Source organism: Apus apus, chromosome Z, assembly GCF_020740795.1.
Source record: "Apus apus isolate bApuApu2 chromosome Z, bApuApu2.pri.cur, whole genome shotgun sequence".
Classification (NCBI taxonomy): Eukaryota; Metazoa; Chordata; class Aves; order Apodiformes; family Apodidae; genus Apus; species Apus apus.
Window position 1 is genome coordinate 16,554,598 of NC_067312.1, and position 15,720 is coordinate 16,570,317.

General features: G+C 36.4%; 1 protein-coding gene across 1 annotated transcript in view; it reads right to left on the minus strand.

Annotated features, from left to right (window-relative positions):
- Nucleotides 1-15,720, minus strand: part of HCN1 (hyperpolarization activated cyclic nucleotide gated potassium channel 1) — a 197,877-nt gene that overhangs the window by 61,947 nt on the left and 120,210 nt on the right. The window contains exon 4 of the mRNA XM_051643424.1: nt 5,358-5,576. Within this exon, the coding sequence (XP_051499384.1) occupies nt 5,358-5,576 (219 nt within the window). The remainder of the gene's footprint in view (nt 1-5,357; nt 5,577-15,720) is intronic.

Sequence of the window (15,720 nt, forward strand, 5' to 3'; positions counted from 1 at the left end):
AGTTTGAGAAAGTAATATACCAAAAGCTGATACAAAACTAGTTAACAGTGATGGAGGCCTGAATTTGCCACAGGTCTTCCTTTCCTACACATTTGCACCAGAATTGCCATTTCCTAACTCCTGTGGAATATGCAAGTCCCTGATGCTTACAGATAAGATACTTACAGATAGCTAAGATTTTCCAGCAGTGTCTCCTAGCCAGCCACCAAAGCAGTACTAATGAGCATGCTGAGAACTTGTATCTGCCTTGTTCCACCTTTAGTTCAACCACTAAGTTCTCGAAACTTAGGAAAACAAGGGACAGCTGCTTCCTGTTCATCTTGACAAAATGCAGAGGCATCACTGGCTGGATGAGTGGCTACTGAGTCTGGACTTACTCTATGGCATAGCCCCTAAAATAACCACTCAGAGAAGGAAGCACAAAGAAGTGCTCCCTCTTCCTAGTTTTCTAAGAACCTCAGATGCCTCCCTGCACAAGGTGCTCAAGTACACACAGATATCCAAACTGGCACTGTGAGTGGCAGACTCAAAAAGCTGGTACAAGGCCTCGTGCTGCAAAATATAAAGCTGCCCTCCTGCCCTCACTCTGTTACTCATTTGTAGACATTTCTTTGGATGCTTAATAAAAGAAAAATGAGCAATCTGTGCTCCAAATCCCTATGATGCCAATGTAAAAATACACAATGCCAATTAGTAAGTTGCTTTTAAATTATATGTATATGTAATTATTGCTTTTTCTCTGTAGAAAAGCATATTTAGGTCTGTTTGTCCTTTTGAACTAGTATGATTTAACTGAAGATGTGATAAAAGGCCATAAATTAAGAGATAATACTAGATTATAGGATTAGAAGTGGATATCCTTTGGGACATCTGAAGTTTATAATTTAAGATACTTTCCCATAACTGGGACAGTATGTACTATATAGATATAGTTGTCATTGACTTCAATTTCCTACAATATGCATTTGGTTGAACCAACAGATATTTTTTGCCTATTTTCTACTCAGAATTGATAAAATTGCTTTGATTGTTTTTTTCTATTTTTGAAACCTCACGTGGTTGTTTTGAGTTGCTTAAAAACAGAGAAAAAATAAAATATTCAAAATTATAGCATAATGAAAATTGATCTAATAGCTGTAATTTTATCAAACCAACTTAAAAACCTTTATGCTACAAGACGTTTTATATGTTACTACAAATTTCGTCTTTGTTAGCCTCTTATGACTTTGTTTCTGGATATTTTATGCCCATCACAGACTGGAAGAGAGGAAATATTAACCTGTCTTCAACCAAGATTATGCAGTGACATCGACAGCATTAAATGAACATCTTCCTATTAAAAACTGCCAACATCTAAAGAAATATTAACCAATGATCTTCACCCACTTGTCAAGTGGCAGTTTCATACTAGTTGGATAACAAGTTCTGCCTATGCATTTCTGGTTCTTTTAAATAAATGTTGCCTTTGCAAGGGCAAATGTCTTTGACATGTAGTGACTTGCCAGATACTGGACAATGTCAAAGGTGCCAAAACTTAAAATATTACTTTTATTTACTACTTCATTCACTTTTGACTTATACCAAAGATAGGAAGGAGAGTGCTATGATGCTGTTGTTTCATTGATTTATTCAGTTCTTTTATAAGGTAGAATTGTCTGTCAGAATTTCTTACTAAAAAGAGAACATGAATTGAGTATGACTGGCTTGGACATGTCTTTCTCCTTTGTCAGGTATTGACTCTTCACTCACTGATACCAAGATCTAATGTATGTATTCAATCTGAGAAGTATTTTTTCTCTGAGTACAGTTACATTCACTTCAGCAGAAAAACATTTCTTCTTTGAAGAAGAACTTCTTTAAAGCAACCAGAATGTACCAATGAGTCCTTTTTTGTTGTATTTCTTGGTCTGTAATTTTGTTGTCCAGCTTCCACATTTGACAGTTTATAATAATTGTTGATTTATTCTGATAAATTGTCTTTGGCCCACAACAGTAAAAATGTACAGCAATTTTTGCTATTTTACCATACTTTGATTTCTCTCAGCATTCAATGCTTGGTCAAATTCTTATCTCGTGCTCTTAGAAAGTGTTTGACATATTTGGCCCAATGAAAGCTCCCTCTTGTCTTCCTGTGCTTATTTCTTTCATTTTAAATTATGCCTGTTCTAGTTTTGCATGCCCTGAGCTTTGGGAGGATCTGAACGAGGAAAACAGGCTGATTTCAGCAAATATATCACTTCTTTCTATCTGCTTTCAGTGTGAGGAGAAACTGTCCTTCCACTAGTTGAACTGCACAGATACATTAATGAAATATTCTTTTAGGTACAGCAGAAGAAAAAAACAGTCAGAAAAAAGAAGGATAAGATTTTGGCATGATGTTACTCAGAGGAGAATCAAGGAAAAACCTCTTTCTTCATCTCTGCTCTCACTCTGTGTTGCCTAGCAATTCATATTAGTTACATTACTTTCCATAACTCTTATAAAGAAAACAATGGAGCCAGGAAATAAATGATCCTATATATGTAAGACTTAAAACAAGTCACAGTTTCCTCATTTATCAAATTTTTCACTTCCAGGAGAAAAAATAGCAATGCACTAGGGAAAAATAAGTATTCCAACATATGTATTGAAACTCTGAAACCGGAGTAAAACTCTGTGGCTGGAGATTTGATTTACCTTTTTCTCCACTCTTATTTAAGTGTAATATAAGCTATTTCTATCTGCTGAAAATTTAGAAAATATGCTGACATAATGGGTAGGATAGACTCATTTCTGAAATACCCATTTATCTGGTTATCAGAGTAAGGAAAAACATACAGTATTCATTACCAGTATAAAATAATGGCTTATACTTAGGCTATAACAAAACATTTTTTTCAAAATATATTATTAAACCATGATAAAGCAATGAACAATATACAAAAGTGTCAGCATAGTTGTTATAGCTGATAACATACATATGATTTCAACGTGTCAGAAATCAGGAGAAAAAACTTTCTTTAATTTAGACATCCTTTAGCTCTAGCTCATAATAACTAGCATTCAAATGGCTGCCAGAGAAAGAGATTTATTTATTTTTAAGTATAGAAACATGCAATTTCTGGCTCATTTCCTTCATTCCTGATTATCAATTTCATGCTATGCTTTTGCCACTGATGTCAGGAAACAAATAAGAAGTAAAAACAAAAAAAATGAGAATTTTGAGAACTGAAAAATGCTGGACATTTCTATGCTAATGTTTAATAAAGTGTGTGCATAAAAATGGAGGGGAAAAAAAACACCTTTTTTTGCTGTTACAGTAAAACATGAGAAATGTATTACCACTTGGCTGCTGCTGGGTTTTAATTTACATCAGGAACATAAATGAAGCTGGCTTTACTCAACACAGTTTAAAATACATGAGTATCTTCACACATACACTATATCTTTGATGCTTAAAACACTGTAGTATCATGGTGCAGCCAGCAAGGTCTGGCTAATAACAATATAAGATAATAACAATTAAGATGAGGTTAAGAGGAGACAACAAGAGAACAACTAAGATGAGGTTTCAGTGGATGGTGACATTTTCAATGATTTTATATATCTGTGTATATGTGTATAAGTTGTTCCTAACCTCTGATGCAGCTTCAGTTATACTTGACTGAGCGTCTCCTTCTTGTGTGTGCTTTCTTGTTCATGGTTAAGATGTGTCTGCCCACAGTTCCCTACAAGTGTCCTTTTTGGTAAAATTACTTCTTTTCAGCAAGAACACACCCAATAAACCAGTTAGTGTTACATGACCTAACAGCATTAGGCCCGTTTCTTTATTATGAGGTTAACTAGGGGTTTTCACATGATCACTTACAGAGCTCACATTTTTAGAGGTTTCAATGCTCTTCTCCTTCCAAACCTCTAGTTCTCATTTATGTTCCAAGATAACACTTGTAAGCTTTCTTAATTGCAAAGTTCTCATTTTAAACAGCTGTAAGATTACTGTGTCAGCAACTGGCTAATTTCTGTTACTGAACTCATCCCTTACCTCTCCCTCTCTCTGATATATTGACCCTGTGGTCTTGTTGAGATTCAAGCTTGACAAAAATGACTGTAAACTCTTTTTTCTCCCAGATGCTCTCATTTCCTCACCCTTTGCCTACTTGTAAAGAAAACACCTCAATCCTTCCTACTCAAATCTTTTTTGACTTTTCCATATTTTTTTTCCCAGCAAACTTGGGCCATTCCTCCTCATCTTCAGCAGATGCCAGGGTCACCCTCTCCTCTCTTTACGCTCTGCCAGGTTTCTGCCCCAGGATTGTGTTACATCACACTGGGATTTCTGCCCAGTTTGCCCTTCTGGACTTTCTTATGGATATACGCCAAATACTATTTCTTGGGCTGTATTTCTTATTTGCTGATGTGAACTCTCTGATTTCACTGCTTTGCTCAGCTGACCTCTCTCCTGGCATGGCCTCTCTAGTTCCCCATTTACTATAATTACTGATTTTGGCTTCTGCTAAGCACCTCACTAAGTCTGCAAATCCTTACTGTCCCCTGCTCATGTTCATCCTGATCCTTTCTTCCTTATGCCACCATACCTAGTCTTATCTCCTGGTTTCATAGCTTCAATTCACACTTGTCTTTGACTTTTAGTATACAACTGACTGTTAATTACTACTAATTCCAGAAAGTTCCCACCCTGTAGCCATTCATGTATTTTTAATCCCAGTCAAACTTACAAGGAATCCAACAACTCTTTCCTTTCTGCTTCAATAAAGAACTCTTGTTTTTTCCACTAAACTCTCTCTGCTTTTCTACCCCTTGGCCACTGTTCCTTTTTTTCTTGGAAAAGACCTAACAGGTCATAGATTAGCATGTAAACAGTACCATTATGAAACAAACAACACTTCTCTGAGGCAGTTCCAAACAAAACTATTATTTGGCCTCATTTAAAGGCCACTCTTCACATGTTGAAGGTTATCTGTAAACCGCAATTCAAAAGGAATGACAGGAAATGAACAGACATGCCCAAGGTACTGAATTCAGGGCCCTTGTTCATGCTACCTGGATCAAGTAATTGCCTTGTATAGGTCTGAATCAGAGAATGGAGTTTTCACAGAAGAGTTTAAAGCATATTTCACATGAAAGATTTCACTCAGTGCATGTGACATGCAGAGCTGTCTGCTCCCTAAGAAAAGTGTGTTCATGCAGAACTATGTCGAGCTCATGGAGTGTTCTGAATTCCTCTGTGTTGAACTAAATCTGCCATGGGATTCAGAATCTCCTAGATTATTTAATGTAAACTCATACGGCTTTTTCAACAGTTAAAACTTCTCATTAATCTATTTCAAAACTTCAGGAGTTAGATTAAAATTAATTACCTTTTCTTGATATTGTCGTCGTGAAGAATCCAGAGACTGAATGAGGGCAGTGGCATGACCAACAAACATGGCATAACAAGTTGCCCCCACGATCATACTCAACATGGTTATCCAGAGGTCGGACATGCTGACGGGGGCACGGGCTCCATAACCAATGCAGAGCATATGGCTCATGGCTTTGAAGAGTGCGTATGAGTACTGCTTTCCCCAGGAATCATTCTGCAAGAAAGGAGACAAGTGACTGAGCCAGCAAGCAGCTGAGGGGGAAAATACATTTGTACCTGTACAGTGGGATCATAGATTACTGACTCGGAAAGTGCAGGCTGATAATGTATTCTCTGTGAGTGAGAAGAGATATTCCTTCTAAATTAATTGCAAAATAAAGCGTCAGAGATTCCGCCAGATAATACTTAGTGCAGTGAGATGGAATAAAACACACTATTGTATTCTTAAACATGGGTACTAACCTAATTACAAGGAGACTAAAGGTCCATTTTATTTTGCAGTCCATGGCAGACAGATTAGAAAGAGCTGAGCATGCAGATGTATCAAGTGCAAGAAAGTAGTATTTTGTCCTAATATGCATGAATATACTCCTATGGCCACATTTAATTCTTTCTAGTTGTTCCTTTGAACACACATCCATGTTTTATCTTATCAGCTGGTTCACCTTCCAAAGACACAAAAAAAAGTGTCTTTTTTTTTAATCCTCTGTTTTTTCTTATAATATTATGTTTATATTGAAGCAGCTCAATTCAAAAGAGGTCTGTTTATTCTGCAATCACAGCAAACTCACATTCATAGCCATGACCTGTGAAACACAGCTAAAAACAAAAGGTGAATCCCTGAATCCTGAATTTCTGATGTGTAGCTACCATTTCCCATTCTCTCTGGGAGATTAGAAGGACCTGACAGCTCACTCATAAGCTTTTAAAATTGCAAAGGTGTTGTCAGCATCCTCCCTTCAGCTTCACATAGAGACAATGAAAGGGGCTGTTGGTCCCAGAGAAAAGCAGACATTTTATCGTATTCAAAAAAGACCTGGGACTCCTTGTCAGATTTTTGTGTTTTCCTTGCCAAAGGAATAAAACAAGAACAGGAAAACAAAATGTGCTTGGAGGCATGCAGCGTACATCAGAAATCACAGTATTTACCACAAAGAACTGAGAATAATTTCAGAAATGAAGAAGTGTAGAAGGAAGAACTGGGATGACATTAGTAATATTAGGCAGTTATCCAACATGGTGGCCAATATACAGGACCAAAAAAATATAATCTTGTTAAGATAAACGAGTCTCGAAATCACCAGTAGTTTTTATATATAAATTTTACATATGAAACGTCAGTATTTGTGTCTCCTATTCATACAAGCTTTGCTCAAATGCTCTTGTTTCTCAAAGAGCTTCGGGCTTGCTCTCTTGCCATTTAAATGCCAAGGTTACCAACTATGCTTATGCTTTTCATTTATTAAAATGCTTTCTTCTAGACCACCTATTACCTAAAATAACTCATTCCAGGAAATAGGCTAACAATCCTTGGATTGCAGATGAAAAAGTTACTATTTATTCTCTAATATAATAATCTACAGATTAATGGTTCCTCTGTAATTACACTTGTTTTGCTTTCTAAGTTAAAGGTTTTTCAATTTGTGAGCTGTTTCTTTCTTCACAAGTGAAAATTTTGTCTTGTAAATACAGTTAAGGAGTAGGTTTTCAATGTCTGTGCTTAGCAATAAATAAATAAATATACATTAAAAAACAAATCTTAGACTGCTGGGAATCAGATAGGTTTCACTGAGTAGCGAGGAAATAAGTTTCCTTTTGTTTTGAGGCTTTAAAAAAATACTCAAATAATGAAAGAACTGAAGAAGCTTCCCTGAAAAAGCTCAAGTTCAGGATTCAAATACCCAGATGTAGCCAAGAAGTCTGTCTGGGTCAGTGCAGGTATTTTAATGCAAGTTCCCTGTCTCTCAGGAAAGCAACTTATTTTACAGCTGGAATTTCCTTCCAGACGGTATCAATCTCCTTTGTGTGAAAATAATTAATAAGGTCATTGTGAGAGACCCGTACCAAATTCTTTAGCAGTTGCAGCTTTATGTAGACCATACTGAGGAAAAACAATAAACTCCTCTTGCTGGAAAAAAATAATCTGTTTTTTTAAGGCTACAAGTAGCATTATTAAAGCCCCAGCATTCAAGAGGTTGTAAGATCAAAATAGTTTTTTGCAGGGCTTCATACTGTGGATCTTGCTCCTAAACTGTATTTCTAGCATAACTATTATAAATATTAAATAAAAATAAAATTTTATCTTGATATCATCTATCAATCTTTTCTATTATATCCTTGATGTGATATATCTCAATTAAAATTATTTTAGTAAAATTATATTTTTACATCAAAGTCTTTGAGTAAATCCAAATGTTGGTTGATTTACTTCTTGAATGAGATCCTTTCCAAGTTTGTGAATTTAAGCAAAATACCATTGTGCTTAAGAAAGAATAAGGAAAAGGAAGTGAGCAGAAGTAAGAAGAAACAAAATACACGGAGGGCCTTCTTGTAAGTATGTAACACGGTGAGTGAAAAATAAATTGAATACTACTTCAGAAGTAGTACCATGCAGGAGTAAGAGAGGTATAATGACAGAAGAGAAAAAACTAAAGAGGTACATCAAAGTAATAAATATATGTTTAACCATATATGTACCTTTACATGTGTGTCAAAATAGGATCCAGCACCTCAGTCATGTTTGCAATTAAAGCGAGAGTGGAGGTCAAGGCCATCTCAAATGGCCATTTTGGAGTACAAGCAGCATTAGGTATTACTGTGTAGCTTGTGATAGACCTTATCACAGGTCAGGCTCATTTCAGACATTCATGAGTGGATGATCTCCAGAACCTGGTCCTTGTGGACAGAAAGTGTTTAAGAGAAGGACCAAAAAATCTGGTGAAAAAGCTTGACAAAACATGTGAGCTCAACTTGGATTTGTTTGAGTATTTTGTTGCTGAAAATACTTGCCAATTATTTTTTGTTTCTTTTGCCTAATAATCAATCAGTTCTTGTAAAATCACTTGCCGTTTTAGTTTGCATGGGCATTTTAAAAAAATAATACTAAAAAAATACCATTGTAGAGTGTACGTGTTTCAGTAGTTACTTGCATTGCTCAATGATTTATCGCACATATAAATCCATTAAAAAGAACATGGGTAATAATGTCAAATCCTATAAATTATGTAGGCCACTACCAACAGTGATCTATGAAACGATAATAATTACTTAATTATTCTTCTACCTGTGTTGTATAACCTAGGATTTAGGCAGGAGCAACTATTAACTTAATTTTATTGTGAGAGCCTGGAATTTTCCACAACCCCATTCCAATGTGCTATTCTTTGCTGTACAGAGGTGAAGAGTGGCCATTTCTCTACAACTAGCCTACAGAGATGATTTTTTAATAAGAAGCATTTTTGCACTTGCATCATAAGGAGATTTTTACATAACACATTTACAGATAATACCCTTAGCTAATAAAAGCCTGTTCCATGAAATAAAAAATCCTGTGTTTACACAGTCAGCTGTTCTCTAATATAATTTTAAATATTAGTATTTCTATAAATACATGTCAAATGTTTTCCTAAGTGGTCATATTCTGGTTTTAATGTATAGATTTCAAAAACAAAACAAAACAAAACAAACAACACCTTACCCACAAGCCTCTCGGAGTTGAAAAGATCTCCTATCAATCAGTAAAAAAGGGCATTTAATTTCCTAGTTGACAATGGGTTGATCACTCTTTCCAGATTAGTAGTAATCGGTTTAAAATGTTTTAAATGAAATGACATTAATTTGGAAAAACTATTGAAGACTGTAATTGTGAGAAATACCAAAGCTGTTTATCCAAGGATTGATTACATAATCTAGCTTGATGACATTAGGAAATCCTCACATTTGTGAAAGCAATGATCACTGATCATTTGCAATTAGTTCTGCAGCTACACTAACTTAGCAGTTATCCTGAAGAATACATTAATCATACGGCACTTCTGATTTTAAAAGTCTATTTTCAAGCCTCTTCTTTCATTACAGGATCCTGTGCTTTATCTTATAAATTCACATGACCCTGCTAAAAATATCTTTTTGTAATATTAACTTTTCAGCTAATAAGAAATAAATTATGGAAAGGTCAAACGACATCTTGTAATGGACAACAGTAAAAGGCAAATTATTTTCCTCAGAATATTAAGAAAGGGTTTCTCTTTTACTTGAATATATGGAGGTCTTCACCAGGAGATTTTATTGGCATCAAACAAATCAATTCCACTCCCATACTGTAGTCATTCTCTCAGGCACAGCTTATCTTCCCACAGCCATACTCTTGCGCTAAGATGCAAACTGATTTAGAAATCTCATAACAAACAGACTACTGCAAAGATAATAGTGGTTTTCACATTTTTTACTCAATTCCGTTTTCCTTTCACATCACAGTCATTGCATGTGTCATTAAAATGGCCCTCTATGTTTGCCAAGGGCATGCTTTAAAATCATTGTGCAAAGACTGATACAGGAATTAAGAAAAATCTCTAAAAGGATCTTGAACTCACAATCTGGATTCCCCCTTCATAAACTGCAGTAGGAGAAGAGAAGTAGCCTGTCCCTACCCCAAAGAATTTGCCTTGTAATCAATCACACACCCATTCATGTCTACCACTGCCTTTAGGTTGTTCTGAAAATAAGTGGTATCTGAAGGAGGGAAGATGGATACAAATCTTGACAGGATATAGATGGTTTCTGTCTATTCTAATAAACCAGAAAGTATCAGAAAGCATTTCCAAGCTCTAGAACTTGGTTCTCATGAGTATCCTCTTAGAAGGACCTCCAGGGTTGCACTGGTCACACAGCACTCTCCCATATGATTTAAGGAAAAAGACCTGAATCAGTAAGCTCAGTGAAATAAGCAGATGTCTTCAGAAACTTCCCAGCATTTCTTTCTGCTGACAGATGCACAGAAAACACTGTGCAAATGACTCAACATATTCTTTCAAGACCATTACAGCCAGAAAAATTTTCAGAAGTGTTTGGCATTGCATTCCACAGGAAAAGAGGTTTGACTGAAGAAGCAATGACTAAATAAAATAGATCACCTTTTCATGGCAAGGATGAATAATTTTACTTGTAGAAGCAGTGTGGTAATTCACAAAAAGCAACAGGAGATATTTGGCATATGCACACAGCTTGGTCTTTCAAATATATCTGAGTAATGTTCACGTAAGTAGGCCCATTCCAGTCAAAAGGATTGTTCACAGGGGAAAATATGAATCTCAGAATCTCATAAGGGAGTCTTCCTGTACACTGCTCAGTACTGCTCTTTCTTCTGTGTATCAGTACCCAATCAGAGATACAACCATGAACTCCTACACCTGTACATAGAAATCTATGAAATAATAAATTAAAGCTTATGGGGAAAATAGTTTTCTATTCTTTTGCCTATGAAATAGCCTTCTCTGACTCATCCTTTTATCTGGTCACTGTGTCCCCTTTACTGAACTCAGAAGACTGAAGAAAGTTTGCAATTCATAAATGTCATTTAGAATAAGATTCTGTTCCAAACAATTACTTAAAGAAGAATTTTTAAGGAATTACAGCTCTTACAAAGATTTTATAAAGTTTAGAGTAAAATGTTAAAAGTACAGACTATCTATTTTTCCCATTTGAAAATCTAACAGTGCTAGGAAACACTCTCCCACCATGGAATTTGTTTGCCTGTACTTGTAATTTTTCAGAAAGTGGTTGTTTTGGTGTTTTTGTGGTTGATTTGTTTTTTTCATTATCATAAAATATAAGCAAAATTAATTTTTTTTACAAATGCATATCACTGGAACTGCAGATGTTACCATGCTATTCTACGCTGAATTTTGTTCATTGAGAACTTTTAGTGAAATTTAGCAGATAATCTAAGTATCTCATGAAGACATTTGGCTTCTGTTCTCTCACAGCACACTCAAAATCTGATGTTCAAATCACACAAGTTTTGGATCCAGAAATAAACTTAAGTGCCACTGTTTACAAGGGACCGAGTGGAACAGATAGACAATGTCCTTTGAAGGGAAAATATGCTGTAATCACAACAAATACAAAAAAAGTATTGTCTGGGCACAATAAGTAACTACAAGAAGTACAGGCTTTTAGTAAACATCATTTCACTGGGCAAGCAATGCATTCCAGAGAGAAACCCTTTCTTATAAGAACAGAAGAGTCAAAAAAATGGCATGTCTATTAAGAGAACATCTAAATCCTGCACAGATTTATCCTGCAGAATAAGCCCTGCATTTCTGATGGCAAACTGAAGTTCATGGAATAGCAGTGTTCAGGAGAGGCAAAAAATCAAAGTACAATAAAGATGCCATGTTGGTTTGGGTTTTTTTTCTGCTCTTTTCAGCTGGTGAAAGGAGCTGGATATGATGCAAAATAGTTCACTTAACAATCCTTAAGCATTGAATCAAACCATTTATGAAATACTTTTACAATGCAACCACCATGAAAAGCTTTGGATTTTCAGCAGTAGTCAAGTCTGATAGTCAAGAACAGGCAGACGATAATGTGGGTTTAATATAGCACAGATCTTGGAGACAGGTGAAGGAGTGAAGTGACATAAACCTGACTTGTGACTCCATGGTGCACTGCTTTACTGAAAACTGTTAGGAAGAATCTCCACCATCACAGACAATATTTGCAACCAATTTAGAAAAGGGAACTTGGAAGAAGGAACTGCATCTATATTCTGCAAACAACTCAGACTAGACAGCAAATTATGCCAAGCACCTGATCCCAAATACAATAACAAATGAAACTGATGTTTTTGCCAGTGGACATTTAACATTCTGAGTGCTATTGCCATTCTTCTGAATCAAAGTGAGTTTGAAGCTACATAAAAACAAGGAAGGAAACAAATAACTTAGCAAGTGGAAGAAAAACGTATTACTAGGAAAAGGCTAGGCAAACTTCCTACATTAATGGAAAGGCACATACACAGACATGCACAGAATCATAGTATCATAATGCTTTCTCACTAAGAGTATCTCCAAACATTTAAAGGCTGATTCTCCAAGAAATATTTTAATCCTTTTCTATATACATAAATACTCAAGCAAAATATTTTTTCTTTGAAAGTATTATTAGGAATGTGCCCTTAGCAAACATAATAATAATTGCGGATTACAGTAGATTAAGACAGTCTAATATAATCCACTCATAAAGGCAAATGTGCCTATATAGGGTATGAATATGTTTTAATCTGCTTAAAAATGATCAAGGTGAACCAATGCTACTTTCATGCAGACAATCAGCATAAGGGTTGGGATTCAGGAATTTCAGTGCTTTGAAAACCAGGTTCTTTCCCTGGTAAGGCGATGCTTAGTACCACATAGGCAAATTAAATACTTTAATCCTTAGCCTAAAGATACAATTTTAATTATGTATTATTTTCTCTGTAAAGAACATATTTTTTGAGGCAGAATTCAGTGATGGTTTTAAGCATTCTTTTTCACTTCGCTGGCACAGCAGGAAACACTTGTCACTTTTTCAATTTTTTTCCTAACCTGATGCCTTTGAGACTTTAGGCTACAGCTGGTTAGTTTACAGTTCTTCAGGAAATTAACTTACTAAATATCTGAGCCCTCAAGAGGCTGGTCTGCTATTTTGGTAAATCACAGTCCTTCATCAAATACTATGTACTACAAAAAGATGTGCATTATTTTATTAGGCAGGAAGAAAAGGAGTTTTGCAGCTGAAATCCTATTGTGGCTCTATGAAAAGAACAAAACCTCAGTATCAAAGTAAGCAGGCTGGATCTAGGTCAGAGGCTTTTCCTTTTCTGAGAACTCATCTGAGTTTTGCCGATGACCTGTTCTTAAATTCAGACACCCTAAAACTGCAGGTGCTTACCAGAGTCTGCTAGACTTTCAAGGTAATAAAGGAACATTAAAAAAAAAAAAAATATTTAGCAGGCTAAACGCTGCCCACAAAACGATGTCTAGACATTTAAAAAAAAAAAAAAAAAAGAGTGACTCGTGAAAAAATAATTTCCCTCCTCTACCACATAACCTAAATTGTAGAAGAATGTCCAACTTTTGGACTACCAACTTCATACTTTGAGGGGAAGGGCACATGCTCCTCTTGTAACACCCTTGAGGGAGCTTACAGAGCACCCAAGCTACCTGGTATTGTTCATCTAAGAGGTGAGGAGCACCTCTTAGTTTCAGCTCTAAAGACAGGGACATTTTTGTACAGCCAGCAGCCTTTGCCCACTCAGTCACTTTGGGCCCTCTCAAGTAGATCACCCCAGTGCAGGGTGCAGAGCCAAGGACAGTCAGCACAGTCATCTAAAAAATACGAAAGTATAGCGGAGTCACAATGCTTTGACACCTTGCCCATGCTCCTGGCCTAATACCAAAATTCACATGCACACAAAAAGTGGCTGGACAAACTACTGGAAGAAACACACTACAATGGCTGTTAAACATACGGATACTAGCTCTAGATCCAGAAGTCCCTCGGTGGCAAATTTCTGAAAGCTTGCACGATATGCTAAAGGAAACAGAACTCCATGCTTTATGTGGTTTGCTCTTCCCTGGGCATATGCTCCTTGCCACCCTGGCCAAGAAGACAGACAGACCACAGGTCAGACGTCACACAGCCACTCTGCTGGTTCTGTGGTCCCATCTGAATGAACATTTAATAGCTGAAGCATTCATGTGGATGCAGCCATGTGTCCATTTTGTCTTTAGTTTACATTTTTATTTTCTCTGCCCATCTTTCTACCTCTTCCCCAAAATCTCTTGTATTCTTCACATGGAAGTGAGGCTCATTAAAGACATTGATGCCTAATTCTAATTTCATGTTCAGTCTTCTGTATAGATTGTTTGTAGCATTATTTTTACCCAAATAGTGATCACATGGGATACAAGCTCTCTTACTATCATGTGTCGTTTTCAAACAAATAGATTATTTGTTGCTTATCAGAGAAACAGTTCAAAGATATTAATTCTTTGCTCTTATCTATCTCCCCACTGAGACTTTCATTATCTAAAGTGGAGGGAAAAAACACACTTTGACTAAGTCAGATTTGGACATAGCTATGGCCAATTCATAAATAGTCTTCATTGTTCTATACTCTGTTTTCACAGATGAGTGAATACATACAAGGACTAAGTAAAAATTACGTACTTTTAATGGATTTAATCTTTTTTAGTCATCTTGTCTTCTCACACCTCCATAGTAAATATTTATGAGACAGTCGTTCCATTCTCATAGCAATAACAATGCCATTTAACTGTACAGAAATGCTTAGAAAGCATATGGGATACTTTCATAGCTGCAACATAAAAAGTAAGAAAGTGTCTCACTAGATTTAAGAGTTAAACTGCATGCTTTGATTACAGGAAGACTCACAAAATTATCCTGCAGAGCAACTATAACATCCACCTACTGAGTAGTTTAAGGGAATTCAGTTTTCTCAGTCTAGATTCAGAGGATGAAAATGCTCTGACTGAAATGGGTAAGGCTGAGGCAGATGGCTCAGTCCAGATAACAAACTTTGGGGAGAGGCCAGTCATGGGAGATCGATGATTGAGAGAAAAAGAAACGGGAAGAACATCATGATCTTGAGCAATGGAGGATCAACAGGAATAACTGTGCATTCCATTTTGTGTTGTTTACACGTGGATATCTACAGTGTCCAGTGGCCCAACTTGTCCTGGATTTTGTTTGTGAAAATAGGTAATAAGGGAGGAAGACATAATAAAATTTCACATCAGCTGACCTCAGGAACTTCACTTTGATGTCTGAGTTGATGAGTCTCTCTAGGCTTCCTACACAGTCAGCAAAAATCAGGCTCCTGCAGACGGTGATTTTGAGTAGAAGTATAATGCAGGTGCTCTGTATCACCTCCAGGGGATACTTGTCTCTCCATCAGCTGCAGCAAGATCATATTCAACTGAAGCCACCTCTATTAGCCCCCTGAGCTACCCTGCTGAGCAGGCCTGTGTTTTAGGCAATGGACATGTCTCCATGTTTCCTCCTTGCTCCTATCTATCCAGTGGAGAAAATAAAATTCCTGAGGACAGTCTCTTCTCTCAAGCTATGTTTTTATTTTAATGATTCATGGTTTTGGTCATGCAATTGAATTTGACATTCAGATTAGCATATGACTTTGCCCTTGCAAAGGCAGAGAAAATCAGTGGGGCTCTGCAAGAGGTGCTGAAGATTTGGCTAGGGTGAATTCAGTTCCAGTGCAGTGGATTCAATGTAAGCACACTACAGTAAGACTGTCTCATAAAACACAGATAGGAGCAAGCATGAGACAAAAATAA